Source organism: Oryzias latipes, chromosome 11, assembly GCF_053564925.1.
Source record: "Oryzias latipes strain Hd-rR chromosome 11, Olatipes_Hd-rR_3.1".
Lineage (NCBI taxonomy): Eukaryota > Metazoa > Chordata > Actinopteri > Beloniformes > Adrianichthyidae > Oryzias > Oryzias latipes.
The window spans coordinates 19,382,830-19,400,051 of NC_136247.1; the positions used below are offsets into that span (position 1 = coordinate 19,382,830).

Consider the following 17,222-nt stretch of genomic DNA (forward strand, 5'->3'; position numbering starts at 1 on the left):
AATACTTGCCACTGCTTTTGTTTTATTGAGTGACATCAGAGTTTGTTGATTCATGCAGGTTGTTTTTTTTTATTTGATCTTTTTTTTTATATTGGCCATGTGGATCTAAAACGATAATGCACTCCAAACATTTGTTGCAATTTTTTTCTGGTGTTTTCAGGATTTACTTGTAGATTTATCGCAGCTGTTCTATCTATTTTATGATTAGTGAACCATAAATAATAATAGTGTATTTTGGCCTACAGGAGTCTGAGCTGCCAGAGGATCACGCTCCACAAGAACCTTTTCTTCTCCTATGTGCTTAATTCTGCCCTCACTATTATCTATCTTGTAACTGTGGTCAACAATCCTGAAGTGGTGGCCAGAAATCCAGTAAGTACACATTTACCACCAAGACAATTTTTGTCTGTTTGGTTTAAATAAATGAGATTTTTATGTAAAAAAAAAAAGGAAAGAAAAAAGGTCTTTTAAAGGCCAAGTGCTCCCTAATGTCTTTTAGTTCTGAGAAGCCATTTAATTTCTAAATGGCAAGACTTCTCCTTTCACTTTAAATCCGACGTTAGCAGAACTGCAGTGTAGTAATGATGCACACAGCTGATAGATGAAGGTTTTATTAAAAACAAAGATGATACTCTGCAGAAACAGACAATCCAATGCAAGTGCTACTCAAGAATTTTCCAGATTGCTTATATAATGCAGAGCTAATTTATAACAAGTGCTATTAACATGAAATATAATGAGAATAACTACGAACAGATGTCTACACAAAATTGTATGATCTGTTTCTCTGTAAATCTCTGAAACACAGTGGTAGGCTGAACACCTGGCAGATTTATTATTCCTTTAGCAATAAACCAAAATAAAACAAAATACACATCTTTCCTTAAAAAAAAAAAAAGTAAGAATAGGTAAATATATGTGAAATGTGTTTATTTTTCTGGGTGAAAGGGCAATAGATTCTGTATTTGTAGACTAGGTTTTTACACTTCTTCTGTGTTTAATCAGAGCAGTATAATGCAATTTCTCTTTTCTAGATGCTTCTATTGGGGGTTTGTGGCCCCACTGAATGTCTGCTTCCAGTTCTTTGAAACTCTGAAGTTGTCTTAGGTAGAGGTCATAAATCTGTCACATAGGTATGCCTCGCTGTGAGGACGGAACATAAATTTCTGTTACTTCAGCCATGCCTGTTAACCAATGGTGTGCTGCTTCTGCATCTTGAAAATGTTTTTTGTAGAATTTGTGCACTTCTAAATAAGGGGTAGACTGGAAAAACTGAGTCTTAGGCAAGTAAAAAAGAAACTTGTTTCAAGAAAACTATCATATTTTCTGTTTTGCATGAAAAAAAATACTTTCTTTTGACTTCTTGCCTCTTATCCAGTGGGATTTTCATTATTTCAATGTGGTGGCTGGGGGTTGGCAGGGAACCCTGACAGAAATGTCCAAAATGTTGACAACTTAACAATGCAGCTCAGAAACACAATAATGATTCTAAATTAGTGTGGAGGTTTATGTAAAATACACAGGTAATTAACATGACAGAGCACAAGCTGAAATATTTTCAGGTGAAATTTTTTTATTATTATTATAGTTAATATTGTTCTTCTTTTGAAAACGTTTTTTGTAGCAATTCTAATTTTCTGTTTGGCAGTCATCAAAGGAATTTTTACTTATTACATACCTACAAGTGTGTTGATGATTATACCATTAGTAGGCTATGCTAAGACAAGATTGACATGATAATAATATGTTATTAAAGTGATGATTTCCCATAATGACTCAATCAAAGGAACTGAATTCCTAATGAGACATGCTGTTATTTAGTCACACAGCAGACAATGCTAAATAAAACGTTTTATAATCCAGTATAAGTAATTTCCCTTGTCTTCTATAAAGCAAAATTATCATTTTCAATGCAATTTATCTCCAAAGGGGGCAAATGAATAAATGAACATTCCTTAGTGCTAAAAGGATAGCAGTGACTGATGACTGTCTGTTGTGAGGGATAAGAGATTATTTTTAATTATTTTATTAGATTATTATTAGTTTTAGTAGAAATTATTTTTCTTTATTTTTTTTCTGAGATGATATCAGCAGGATTTATTCTAATACATATGTTTCTCAAAACTATCCAGCTCAACGAATAACCAATTGCAATTTATTTTCAGGTCGGCTGTAAGGTCTTGCACTTCTTCCACATGTACATGTTGGGTTGCAATTATTTCTGGATGCTCTGCGAAGGAATTTACCTGCACACGCTCATCGTGGTGGCTGTATTTGCAGAGGAGCAGCATCTGCACTGGTACTACCTTCTGGGATGGGGTGAGTTATTAGCCGTATGTTGATCATTTCAAAAGAAATAAACAGTGTGGTTCTCCGTATTCCCGGATTCTACGTATTTGCGGATGTCTCTGGTCCCTAACCCCTGTGAATATGGGGGAATATCTTAATCACAATTAAAAGGCCACTAGGTATATTTTTACAATAGATTAAAAGACGATCAGAGTGGGTCTTTTAAAAGACTAAAACAGATTCTCAATAAACAAATAAATACATAAAACAGCAAAGGTTTTTTACATTAAAATTTTGTATCTGCCCATGTTTTCCTAAAATTAAAAATTAAAATGAGAATGATAATGATGATTCTTTTTTGATGCAGTTGTGAATAAAAGTCTTCTTAAGTGTTTTGAAAGAAAAAAAAGGTAAGCAATTTCTAGAGACTGGAATCTATGTTTATGATTCTAAAGCATCTTAACAACAGGAACATGGGGATACATCCTTTGGCATCGGTAAAGCGTTAACAGAAGACTTAACGCATTACTGTACCCAGCTCTGCAAAAAAAAAAAAAAAAAAAGGAGTCATAGCTGATTTTTTTTTAAATAAATGAATAGTAGATACTTTTCAAATAGCAATTTGAAACAAAGCTACAGAGGGACAAACTACCATCACCACATTGCTTTTCTTGTTCCAGGCTTTCCTCTGGTGCCGGTGTCCATCCACGCGGTGGCCAGGAAAAAGTATTTTGATGACAAGTGAGTAATGCTCCAAAAACATCTGCAAATAAGCAAAAGATATTTACACATGTGCTTGCCTGGCTCTGGTAGAATGAGGGCCCACTGATTCCATTGTGGGTTTTTGTATGAACGTGTATGTGTATCTTGGGTGGCAGACATTACTGACTAATATGTTCTTCCTTCTGTAGCTGTTGGATGAGTGTGGAAACCCATCTGCTCTATGCCGTACATGGTCCTATTGTGGCAGCTCTTCTTGTAAGTCTCAGAAGTAACACTGTTCATTCTTTACAATATTTTATTTTTCTGTTTTTTTGCAAAAATCTTCTGCTGTTTCAACTTTCTGCAGGTGAACTTATTTTTCCTTCTAAATATTATAAGAGTCTTGGTTACCAAATTAAGAGACACGCATCGAGCAGAGTCCAACATGTACATGAAAGCAGTGCGAGCCACCCTCATCTTGGTGCCTTTACTGGGAATACAGTTTGTCATTTTTCCCTGGAGGCCAGAGAATCGGCTGGCCGGTGAAGTCTACGAGTATGTCATGCATATACTTATGCACTACCAGGTGAGCACTACGCTGCAATCTGAATTCCCATGAGGTTTGCTGAGCTCAATAGTAATTTATTTTGTAAATCAGAAAGCAGGGGAGCAAGATTATATTTTTTAATACTTAATTTAGCTGACAGAAGTGAGCAAACTGCTTTGTGTTGGCACTCCAAACATTTGTTAATAAACCTGCCTATGATCAACAAAAGAGGCATTTAAAGCCTTAGTCACAACTGCCCTTATTGATGGATACGAGCTGTCTGCAGGTGAAAAATGGGCAGACCTGTACAGGGCACGCAGGTAGCATGCACAAAATATCAAGGTCACAGACCACTCAGTGAGCCAGTAAAGCAAAAATGTTCATGCACATTTTTTTTCTAAGGACATGCTGCGGCCAACAGGTTTTAGTGAACACTTAGAACACGCATATGGGTGAGTAAGAGTGAAGTAGGTGAGAAGCAAGAATGTCGTATGGGTGGTAGTGCTGTGATAAGTGTGGGCTCCTTTCTAGCTCCTTGCACACAGCCTGGCTATTAGAAATGGGGAAATAGGACAAGAGCATAGTTTGTCTGGGCATCCTATGGGTGTCTTAACAGCCCTTACGTGTCACATACACACAGTAAATAGCCAGTACACACACATTACTAATGATTCGAGTGTGGCGTAAGGGTACCGTATAACACAACTGCGTGCAACTTGTGTTAGCCTTCACAATATACTTACCACACGGACGAAAACTGAACTTTTATCATTTCCCTTATGGTAGCTGTAGGAGCCTCAAGGGAACTACAAGACACACCTGTGCTCACCTAAAACATGACAGCTCCTCTACACAATCCCTCACTGGCCCAGACAACACAAATAACCTACATGATTCTTACGGTGCATGTGGAAAAGGCTTAACCTTGTTGTTGTAGCAGTTTGACTATCTAGGTCAGGGGTGGCGAACACATTTGACACAAAGAGCTGAAATTTTTAACTGTGAGAGTCAAAGAGCCACACTGACCACTGACCTGCCAATAATAGTAATAATAATAATAATAATAATGGCTTAGATTTATCTGCGCTAATTTTTGCTGCTCAAAGTTCTTCCAATGTGTCCATTATTCTTTCATACTTGGTGATTGTAAGCTACTGTTGTAGCCTCAGCTGCCCTGGGACAGGCTGACAGAAGCATGGCTGCCAGTTCGCCCCTACGGCCCCTCTGACCATCACCGGGACATTCATGCACATTCACACACCAGTGGAGCCACACTGGAGGCAGGGAGGGTGAAGTGTCTTGCCCAAGGACACAACGACAGCTGACTGGAGGGAGCGGTGATTGACCCTTCGATCATTGGACGACCCGCTCTAATGCTTGAGCCGCACTTCCGCCATGACACAAACACGCAATTAAAGCCATATTAATTCCCATAACACACTCCTCTCCTTACAGTACAACAGCAAGTATTGCACTCGTGTTTATTTCAAGGAAAGTCTCCACCCTCAATACACACATCAAATGCAGCTTAGCCAGAGTTAACAGAGTTAATCCTGAAGGTCAGATACCCCGGTTGTTTATGTTTTCGTTTCCGCCTCAAGCAGAATTATTATGACCTTTGTAGCGTAACAATGACGTACGGGTCGGATTCATGTGGCCTGGCCAGTCAGACGGCGGTCGCATTTCAAAATTATTTTGTATTTTTTAGTCATCAATCAGCCTTCAAAAATCCATCAAAGTCCTCTTCTTCTGTATCTATAATGAATAGCTGGGCTAAATTTCTATCAAACACACCAGGTTCCCTTTCATCATCGTCGGAGTCCGACTCGTTGCCGTGCGGCTCCTCGTCAATGATGCCGGCTTTTCTGCACTTCAAAAGCAGTGCAAGCGGACACGTTAGAACGAGTTTCTACAATCCATTCAAAGGCTGTGACGTAACTCGCCCGGCGCTGCCTCCCAGTAAAAGGAGCGGAAGATGGACAGCTTGTCATTGTCATCCGCTGGAATTTGCTGCGCGAATACTATTCTCGCCTGGATGGAAAGACTGCCCCGTTTCATAAAACGAAAGCACCAAGAAGGACCTCCTTGAAAATGTTCAGTTTTCATTTCTTCAGCAAGCATTACTGCCTCCAGTCAAGTCGGTCTCGGGCCACCTCGCTTTATTTTTGCGGAAATTTGACTTGTCGGAGTGCATTTCCCAGCTTCCTCTACTTGCGAACCATGGATTCATTCATCTGGAATTCTTTGGCAGCTGCTCTATTCCCATATTCCTCCACGTAGCTCCTACTGTAGCTTGCAGTTTGAACTGTACTTCATAATTGTGTCTCTTTGCAAGCGGCATTTTCAGAGTTTCCAAAACAATGTCGTTCTGTATCATGGACATACATGCATGTTTGTCCTACTCGGGGGGTGTCTTCTTTTACATCCTCACTTCTCTCCTTACCGTTTTCATCCAGTCCTCTCCTGCGTCATCTTTACCGAAGTCATGCAACAGCACATTAGGTGCACCGCACCATTGTCGTTATAATATGGTATATAGAAAATATGGCAAGAGGCAAAGAGCCGCATTCTTATTCGCCGAGAGCCGCAAAGAGCCGCATTTTTATTCGCCAAGAGCCGCGTGTTCCCCACCCCTGATCAAGGTCATTGGCTATACTCCCATACAAACATAGTCTGTGTTGAAAAATGTAACTCTTTACACAAAAATGATTAGAACAACAACAAATGTTAGTGTAAAGTTGTTTTTTTTAGAAATTTCTTCCAGAACTTCTTTACGTCATTTACTCTTTTAAACTTAAATATTATTGATGATGTAATAAAACAGGAGCAATAACTTTCCCTTTTCCTGGTTACAGGGTTTACTGGTGGCAACAATATTCTGCTTCTTCAATGGAGAGGTAAGGACTGTGCATACGTAGAATTTGAACATTGAAGATGTTTGGAACCATTTCCACGTCTGTAAATTAAGAAAACACCTACTTCTAAAAGAGACATACCATAATGTTGTTTTGGAGTTGAATAACTTGAGGAAATTGTGGCATTTGGACCTTTAATATTATGTGTGGATCAGAACCTGTATTTGGGTCATTTTCGTGCCTGACTTTCCAACAAATACTGTACTATCACCTAAAATGTCCTTGATGGAGCGCTTAATGAGGATGACTCTGTACCAATGATATGGCTGTTGATATACAAACCTAGTTGGCTATGTGAAAGGGACTGCACACAGAATGATTGGTTATCTTAGCATTTACCTAGTGACACCTCTAATTGTGTCTACTATTCTGGTTAAAGGTATATCACTGACTCTTTGAACTAATCAAGCTGCTCAGGAAGTGTGTTACTGGCTGTCAAGGATGGGAGACATGTTTTATGTTCACAAAAAAGTATTTTACCCAGGCTGCAGTGAAAGCAGTTTATTTTTCTGGGTGGAAACATGACCCTGAGGCTGTTTTGTTTTATTTGTTTTACCACTCAAACGCTACCACATTGTTAGAAGGTTTTTTGCAAATTTGTCAATCGAGTTAAACACAGATTTAAGATCGCCAAGGGTGGAGCGTCCATTTCACAGTGGAATATTAGGATTAGATAGCCCTAGAATTGCTAGACAACCTCTGTAACCCTTGTGCTATCCTAGGCACTTTAACATTGGGAGTTGGGTCATCTAGACCCACTAGACAGTGCTCTGAACCTTTTTTCTTCAATGATTTGTGATCTTCACTGGTGTCCATGGATTACATGAAATCTTTCCACCTTTATCCACCTTTGTCATGGTAGGAATAACACGTCAAAGTAAGGGTGGGGTCATCTAAGATAGCACAAGGGTTAAAGAACCCTTAGAGCAGTGTCTCCCAACCCTGGTCCTCGGATCACACTGTCCTGCATTTCTCCAATCCAATACCTGCTTTTGATGACTTTCATTGTCAGGCTTCTGCAGAGCCTGATGATGAGCTGAATCAGGTAAGCAGGACAGTGTGCCCCGAGTACCAGGTTTGGGAAACACTGCCTTACAGGACCTGAATGTTGAACATAAACACAGAATACATGACATTTTGAAACACAAAAGAGACTAGAAGATGCTGAAACGGACAAAAGTCAAGAATCAAACAAACTATAAAAAGACAATGTAAGAATTGTATGTATTGCAGAAAACTTGAAAAGTGATCATAAAAAGTCAAAGTTAAGGAAAATATATTTAACCTTTAACACAAACAAAAGGGGCTGAATGTTGTTACAGTTCAATTAAAAAGAAGTTCCTTAATTCTTTTCTAGCTAGTTCAGTAATTCGATGTAAGCATGACTTGAAAGGGACCAGGAAGCATATGTGATCTCTCCTTGGTATTTGTTGTAATACTTAGATCTCTAGTAGACAATTACAAGGTTGTTCTCACTGGATTTTTACAATGCAATAGGGTCTACGAAGCATATTTACACAAAAGTTTTAAAATCGTTTTTGTCAAAGTAGGTTTTAAAATTCAATCCCATTTCTCTCTTTAAAGTAATGTTTTTTTCTTTGTTTTTGTACCTTCATTTTACTCAATTTTATCATAGGTTTGGTAAAGCAATGGACCTTTTACAAAGGTCAGCACGCACATGCCAAACAGCTGTTCAGTCATGGAGCAACAAAGCCGCTCACTGCTTGTGACATTATGTATGAGGCATCACTCTACATAAAGTAAACCATGGTGAAGTTTTACATTGCGGGTCAGATCTTTTTGACGTGCGTTTACCTGACAGCACAACAAGAAGTGACCCGTGAATGTCAAACTTAAAGTCTGGTTTTGTAGCTCTGTTGACATCATTTCGCCTGTTATAGTTTATGAGGCCTTGTTCGGCTCGCCTCTTGAGACCAGTCGTGATTCTGCAGAAAAGCTGATGAGCCGTGTCAGGTGAGAAATAAGACAGAGAACAAATAACTCTGTAGCTGCAAGGCTGGGTCAGAAACTGACTCCTTTAAAGTATTTCTGTCAGCCTCTCTGAATGAATCTGTTGTTGTGCACAATACTAAAAAAATTGACTTTTACCAAAGGGACTCTCGAATATCAACTGTTAGAGCAATTATTGGAAAACTGAAAAAATACTACATCACTGACAATCTCCCTTCACCTGGGGCTCTACATAAGATCTCACCTAAAGAGGTACCAATGATCTTTAAAAACACGAGGAAATAGCCTCTTCATCTTCACTCCCCTCCTCACAAATTCCTGCAGGACCTCCTTCGGACGCAAAAGTATTATGCAAGTGTCTTGAGTTGCCTGGGTTTTTGTGATCAACCGGTGGAGTCACGTGACTGAAAAAAAAATCTGTGAATACGTAAAACTGCAAATATTGAAATGTGAATAAGGGGGGGAACACTGTAACTCAATGCTTTTCAACCTTGATTAAGGCCCAAGTCCTATTCACCCATTTACACACTGATGATGGCAGAGATGTAAGGTACTAATCTAACCACCAGAAGCAATGTGGGCCAAGTACTTGTAACCTACTGCTTTACACCTGGACAACAGCTGCCACAATAGAGCTGGGAACACAGAAACAAAGGTTGTGATCACTAACACATGACATCCTGGATTCAAAGCCTGTAGAGCTCCAAAGGTTCCCCTGCTTGAGCCAGCACATGCCCAGGACTGTCTAAAGTTAACCAGAAACCATCTGGATGATCCATAGGACGTTTAGGAGGAGGTCATGTCGTAGGATGAGACCAAAATTAAATTCTCTAGAGGGGGAAGAATGCTGAGCTGCAACCCAGGAACAATATTTCTACTGTAAAGCATGGAGATGGAAACATTGAGCTTTGATCTGTACTTGAGAAAGGGTGAATGGGACTGTCTTTCACGGAGGAAGTGTACCTATGATGCACACTAAAGACCTTGTATATCTTTTTGAGTAGGAAAATTTGCATAATAAAAAAATACTTTTTTGTTTCACGCACATCAAAATTACTGATGGGTAAATTTTAGTGTGAGTTAAACTGTCACCAGTAACCAGTGTGTTTTTGTGTTTAATTCTGAACAGTCAGCATTGTCTACCTATGACTCAGAGGGTGACCCACAGGCTAGTCTGTGATACGGTTGCACTAACAGTGGCTCCAAAACAAAATTGATGACTGTGTTAGAGTTTTAAATGCGGTTTTTGAGGCATGAAGCCCTCAGGACATGAACATTCTGCTCAAGGCTCTGGCATTGCGGAATCTTGTTCAATCTCTTATTTTTTCCATATACTGTAAGTGTCTCTCAGTCAAATGCTTTGATCAGCTGAATTTCAATAAATGACACCAAGCAGAGCTTGGAGATCTAGGAGGGACTGGTTTTGTCATAATGAACTAAAAAGCTGAGATCTATCTAAAAAGAGATAAACAAAAATCACTCACACCACTAAAAGACACAAGCCCTCCCAGACAAACTCTAACACACTCCCCCTCCACGCCCGTTTTTACTGTCAAGTTTTAAAAGTTAAAAGCCAATTTCCTTAAATTGATAACATATTTTTTCTGTAATACTACTGCAATATACTCATACAAGCAGCTTTAAATATGTTAACATAATAATGCCCTTTGTCAATAGAGGGGTTGGATCTCTTCTCTGACATATAACTTGTAAACTGGTTTTAACTCATTACAGAATCATGAAAATTAGCTAGCCTACCTCGTAAATTCCTAAAACTGACAACTGTGTTCTTAATTTAAGATGTTTTTCATGTATAATTTTAAAAAATTCTATTATTTGATAAGCCAAAAGTGCACTGGTCTATCCAAATTTTGCTAGAGGCTGCAGATATTCATGTTCAGAACTGGAGGTCCTCAGCTGGGACCAGACGTCGTTGTTTAAATCAACAGAATAATGTGTTCACTCCACACTAACAGAAACAACCCTGCTCTGGAAAATTGTCCTAATAATGACCCCAAACATTTTGAAAAGTAGAACATGGAACATTTAGGGCTTTGAAGCTTACCTTAATGGCCCTTAAAAGTTACACATAATGACCAGGGGCTTCAAAGTATCGCGTTAATCACAGTTAATTAATTACAGACAAATGAAAATGTTTTTTTAATCGCATTAATCTCATTTTGAATGTATAGGCAACCTATTGTCGTGTTCTCAAATAAAGCAGGGGTCCAACTGTGTACTTGGATGAATGTTTTGTTTGAACTCAGCTGAAAATGCATCGTGCATCACTCTCTGTGTCCAAGCGAGTTTTTGTTGCTGATGTGACGTCCTTAATGTGGGACTTTGTATTTTTTTTTATTAACCCCAAACAAAGCCATGACGTCACAACTATAATCTATTACGTAAGGGAAAAAGCCCAACGAGGTGTTGGGTTGTCGTAAATTATTGGGGTACCTGGAGGGCTGAGCGCATTTGACGGTAAACTGTGGAATAAAGTACGTATGTCAACTCTCAACACATATATGAATGTACTTAGTGGTCAGTATTTTTTGGATTGCTCAGGAAAGTGTTCCTACTGTTTTAAGTTAAATTGGAGCACTCTGGACCTGATGCTTTGTGTTTTTAATTGTTTGAAGATTGAAAAAAACTAAATGTCACAAATTTAAATGAAAATACCTCAAAATGTAGATAGTTACAGCAATTACTAGATTAGATACAAAATTAGATTAATTTGTCACAGGTCTTGATTAATTAATCACACAAAAATAATCACATGACAGCAATAACAATGACCCTGAGGTCCACCAATGAGCTTTAGCAGATACATAAATACAGATTGTGCTTGAATGGAAACAGGAATGCACCAATTTCTGACAGTGTGGGGTTGTGGAAACTGCATCTTAGACTCGTCATGAAAAATATTGTAAAGTTGACAAACCTTGAACTAGATGATTTTATCTTTCTATTAATATATTTGATTAACTAAAACATAATTAGTTTTTTCAATATTTGTAAAGATGAAAAAAATGAGAAAAAAAATAGTTCAATAAAAATGTGCAGGCAAGAACCTTCATAGGTTTTTATATGTGACTGCATAGTCTGCAAAATAGGTCAGCTTTATGCTCACCAGAGCACACCCACAAGAACCATCCGAAAAGACGTAAACGATTTATGGAATAATAACAATGTGTGGGGCATTTGTTTAAAGGACAACCACACAAACCGTCACAAGAAAGTGAGAGGAGTTTGTTTGCTTCTGCCGCATAATGACCAATTCATGCTCTCTTAATCAGGACACGGGTGTTTGGAGCTGGCCTTCAGTACAGTTTTTTATTTGAGGGCCAAATTGCACAGACCTGCCTTGTTCTTCAACAGATCCATTGTGAAGCGGGGGCAGTGAGACAAACGGCTTTCACGTTGCATTTGTGACATCAGGCAAGTCTTTCTACATGAAGGATGTAAGCCTCAGCTGCTCTTTTGTTTCATTGTGACAATTAGTGGCTGCATTTATATCATGTTTGTTCATGTACCCACAGTAATTACACAAGTATTAGTGTTTAACTAAATACACTGGTTAGTGTTGTACTCCTTCAGAGCTTAAAGTCCTGAGTGGTGTTTAATTACTCCAGAACTGGTGCACATTAAACTGGAATGTGCAATCAATTTGTATATGAAAAAAAGTAATATGTTGCTTCATGTACATTATTTAGCACTTTGGTGACAGGGTGAATACTTACCTCAAACATAGGTACTGAGGGGTTTACAGTTCATGACACAGCTGAGCTCTTCCTCCATCCTTCCAATTTAAGCCTGCAGTGTGACTTTTCTATGCCAGAGCTCATTAGACTGTCATTGGTAATGTTGAGGTTAATGTTAAGGTTGCGCATTAGTTTAGTCTGGCTTTTGCCCTACAGCCCCGCCTCACCGGATCACTCAGGAGAGGCCGACAGCCTGTGCACTCTCTGGACAGGAGCTGTCAGTCCGTCATAACAACCTGCTCTCAGACTAATATCTGTTCTGGTCCAGGTGGCATAAATTCTGTCAACTGATCGTTTCCTCTCGGGGTCCTCACAATTGCGTCAGAGCAGTCTGTGCACAATGCATGCACGCAGAATGTATATGAGCCTGAAAACCAGCTTAAAGGAGTGAATTTAAATCCAGCACACCTGTTCTGACAGCCGGTGTTCACTCTCAAAGCCTCAGACACTGGCTGACATTTAGTCAACAGCTTGATGTGATGGTTTTCAAGGTCCAGGCTGACCCTGAAGGCGCAGGATCTATCAAACCAGTTTCTCTTTGGGGAGATGTTGCCATTCGAATAAGGACAGACCTGGTTCAGCTTTCCTACTATAAATGCATTTCATTATGCATATTATCTGTAAAACTTAAAGACCCACTCCAATAAAAATAGTTTTTTTGGTGTTTTTAACATGTTCTTGTGGGATTTTCTGATGGCGGAGGATATTTATAGACAAATTAGGCATAAAATTGCATTTCTGAGTATTTCTTTATTCAAATTGTTGAAAATCAGGAGCAGATGAAACATTTTCTTTGAACAAGTTAGTATTTGTGTCATAGAAAATACTATAGGCGGACCACAAGCTTGCTGCTCCACAAAAGGGAAAGGAAGAGGATGCTTTGTGCTTTTATTTATTATTTTGTTAATCCTTTTTATTTGTATTTATTTTTATTATATATTTCCTCTTTGCACAGTGATTACCTTTCGTTCTATACATTGATGTCTCTTTGTTTCCTTGTCGTACCTCGCAGTCTTGAGAGCTGCTTTAATTTTGCTACAATTTACAATTGCAATGACTATAAAAAGTATTCCTATTATGATTTTAAACATTTTTCATTTGATTATATGACTAATTATTGGATTATGATTAATCAAGGGGGGAAAGAGGCTAAATAGGTAGTGTTGTAATGGATTAGATGATGATCCTGAATGTGTTTTGTGCGTTAAATGTTTGTCGCATCGTAGCAATGATGGACATTCCTATCAAGCTCTGCTTTGACATCTTTCTTTTTTATCTGTTGCTTATAATTATAGGAGTTGAGTGATAGTCAAGTCTGCATTTGTTCAAATCGCCACTGTAACGAATTTCCCTGTTTGGTTGTTCCATCAACAATGAAGACGTAAGGGTCAAGTGTGTTTGTGAGCCACAGAGAAGAATTTGTGAAGAATTGGTCTTTGTGATGTCATTAACTTGTGCTATCTTAGATGACCCCACCCTTACTTTGACTTGTTCTCCCTACCATAACAAAGGTGGATAAAGGTGGAAAGATTTCATGTAATCCATGGACACCAGTGAAGATCACAAATCATTGAAGAAAAAAGGTTCAGAGCACCGTCTTGTGGGTCTAGATGACCCAACTCCCAATGTTAAAGTGCCTAGGATAGCACAAGGGTTACGTACAGAAATGTGATTTTAGTGTTTGTGCAGTCAACACTTTTTTCAACAGTTAAGATCACTGTGGGTTTGACTAATGTTATCATAAGACGGTGTTCTGCCTTTTTCTCTGTCTGCTGCGACCACATGATGGTTTTTGTGCAAATTTAACATCTGGTGGAATCATTCTGTGGTCAAAGTGGAGAAGATGAACTAATTTGCACACAAAAAAATCCCTCCAAAATGGAACTGACTCCCCATTTTTCTGCTGTGTGACATTCAGGTGCAGGGGGCTCTGAAGAGGCAGTGGATGCAGTATAAGACTCAGTGGGGTCAAAGGAGGAAGGATCACTGCTCCATGCGCTCCACTTCCTACACCGCGACCTCCATCACGGAGGTGCCTGGCTTCATGTACCACCATGACAGCAACACTGAGCACCTGAACGGGCGCCACACGGAGGACTCTGAGCTGGTGGCGCTGAAATCAGGAGACACTTATGCTTAACCCAGAGGACGAGGAGCCATCAGGGGATGTGACCCACAAAGAGCAAAACCTGTCCGCCCGCCATTTCTCAGTGATTGAATCTCAGAGGCAACTGCTGCTTTGTTCAGCGCAGGACAACAATACGGGTTTGAAAGAAAACAGACAAGCTGGGAGGCTTTTTTTTACAAGTTGTTGCTGCTTTTTGTGAACTCTGGTTACTCACGGTACGAGACAAGCGCTGCTTTAGATTCCTCCTGAAGCTGCATTCCTGCAGTGCGGTGACGGGCTGAAATTCCACTAAATGTGACAGCAGTGAGGCAGTTAACAACAGTGAGGATGATCCGAATGAAGAAGAGGATTCAGTCTTTCCTTACCTCACCTATACCAAAGGGTACAAACTGTCACAGAATCGTGAAGGACAAGCACACTACAATAAAACCACAAACCTGAGTTTGGGTTACATGCTGGAGGTCAAATTTCAAAACAAATTGTGCTTAAAAATCTATTATTGTGTACATATGTTGTATTTTCACCACGTTTCATTTCAACATGATTTGGTTGGGTTTTTCGTTGTTGTTGTTATTAGTGATTTATGTTTGCTATTCTCAAAGTTAGTGTATGTTTCTCGCCAAGTGTGTGCTGTTGCCGAAAACTCCATGACTGAGAGGTGACTATCAGAGTTTTATTAGATCGTCCTCAAAAAATGTTTCTTCTTTTTCTTTCAGAATACAGTGTCACCACAATCTTGTTTATTTCAATTTTTTCCTGCACTCATAGAGTTTAGCACTCCACAAGTTCCTTAACTGCAAATTGATGATCAGAACCTTTAAATGCAGCCAGATCAGCTTTTTAATTCTATTCCAGATAAGCAATAGTAATTAAAGACCCACTCCAATTAAAATTGTGCTTTTGGTGTTTTTAAAAGGTTCTTGTGGCATTTTGTAATGAAGAAGGACATAAAGAAAGAATGGAACTACATTTTTGAGTATTTCTTTATTGAAATTGTTGTGAATCAGGAGCAGATGAAAAAATGCCACATGTAAAAGCTTTTAGCACTGACGTAGACTCTACAGTCGGTGGGCCACAAGCTCCCCGCTCCACTCTGATGGATCCACTTGAAGACGACTAGATCCATGTACGTCTTTGTTCCACTCGTCTGATCTGGCTCAGAATTGTACGGCTGGATATCTCCAAAATCGCCATATTTGTTGAACCGGTAGTTTGGGGTTGTTAGTGGCCGTGAGCTGGTGGGAAAGACTGAAAACAGATAGATGATGGGAAATGAGGGTGGGCTGCTCATACACTATTTTGTTTGACTCCTTTTCAAAGCAAAAGTGTGATTTCTGTTATCAGTTTTTTTTTCTTTTTGGTTATAATCTGTATTTTTTAGGCGAAAAAAATGTTGCTAATGTCAAGGAAATTATCTTCTACTTCCCTGTCTAAAGCACTGTGCATTTACTTCATTTGCTTCTAACCGAGATGCAGACTGTTGTAAGCTAATTGTGTTAAGTTTGAGTTAAAAAAAAAAAAAAAAGAAAGAAAGAAAGCAGAGTCATTATTTTCTCATTGACACCCAGACACTGTGGTCTTAAAGAAATGTATTTAAATGTGGTCATTAAATTAAGTTTGGACGCACTTGCAAAGACTCATTTATCTCCTGATTTGTTCTTCTTCTTTTTGCTTTCAAGTCCTGCATTATTAGTCTTTGTGCTGCTGTTGTAACTATGGTAACAGTTGTATTACATATTAAATTTAAGGCAATACATACATTTTTAGGTGATTTAAACAAAGAAAATCAAATTATAAACTTGCAAATTTTTATAGATTTAATGTAGATTTCTCAGTTTGGACGCACTTGAACAGATCCTCAAAATTCCGATAAAAGACTTAAAATTAAGAACAACATTTTTTAATTGCCAACAGTTTTTATTTTTATTTTTTACTTTTTTTTAACAGTGGCATCAAGTTTTCTTCCAGAAAAGTTCTACTTCCGTGAGAGGTCTTGGATGAAGCCTCAGTTCCCAGATTTCTAATATTTAAATTCCGACTTCGTTGCATCATGCAAAAGTTTTAGTTGGAATTTAGCTCCTTATTAGTGATAAATGCGTCAGTCTTTCTTCCTGCCACTGAAAAGTTCAAGTGTTGCTCAGTTTTAAAGAGGACATAGAATGCACATCGTTTGGTCTTTTTTGTTTATGTGTGGGCTTGTGATGGACAGCTGACCTGTCCAGGGCGCCCTGACCTCTCGCCAGATGACAGCTGGGAAAGGCCTTCATGCCATCTCTCATTGCCCCCAACAGAATGATGAGCATAATGAATGTGGTAAAGATGTAATCAATAAGCTATTTATTTATTTGCAACGTTTACAGTTTTGTCCTCGCCTTAGATACATCCATGTATCTTACAGATTGATATATCATAAATATATCATATGATTTTTTTCTCTGATTTAAGAACTTTACTGCCACTTCATATAGTTTATTGTGTGGAATTTTTTTAAAATTTAGAACATATTTTGACAACTTCAGGAGTGCTTGTTGCAGTCCTGTGATTCATACTGAGATTACCCTCCATCTTCTAGACTGGTCACCAGTATGTTCAATGAGGTTACGAAAGACAAAAAATTAAAAAAGTAAGTGTTTCATTTCTGGGATTCAGGACAGCAGTATGGCATAGATAATTTGATTTTATAAAGAAAAAAAACATTAGTTATTCTCAACATCTTGGAATAAACTGATTTCACAATTAATTGTGCAGTTGTTAGAACAGAAATGTATTAAATCCTTTAAAAAAGTATAAAAACAATCCAATTTGTCCCGGAACAGTGTATATCTGTCATGCATGTCTTTTGTCCTGTTTGTTCTAGTATCATTAGTACAGGACAATAGTCACTTTGAAGGCTTTCAGTCAGGGTTCAGACC

At 38.6% G+C, this 17,222-nt stretch overlaps 1 protein-coding gene across 1 annotated transcript in view; it reads left to right on the top strand.

Annotated features, from left to right (window-relative positions):
• Positions 1-15,936, top strand: part of calcr (calcitonin receptor) — a 62,668-nt gene extending 46,732 nt beyond the window's left edge. Inside the window, exons 13-19 of the mRNA XM_023959873.2 lie at positions 246-372; positions 2,166-2,319; positions 2,970-3,030; positions 3,201-3,267; positions 3,359-3,577; positions 6,394-6,435; positions 14,101-15,936. Of these exons, the coding sequence (XP_023815641.1) occupies positions 246-372; positions 2,166-2,319; positions 2,970-3,030; positions 3,201-3,267; positions 3,359-3,577; positions 6,394-6,435; positions 14,101-14,322 (892 nt within the window). The 3' untranslated portion in view covers positions 14,323-15,936. The remainder of the gene's footprint in view (positions 1-245; positions 373-2,165; positions 2,320-2,969; positions 3,031-3,200; positions 3,268-3,358; positions 3,578-6,393; positions 6,436-14,100) is intronic.
• Positions 15,937-17,222: the final 1,286 nt, after the last annotated feature.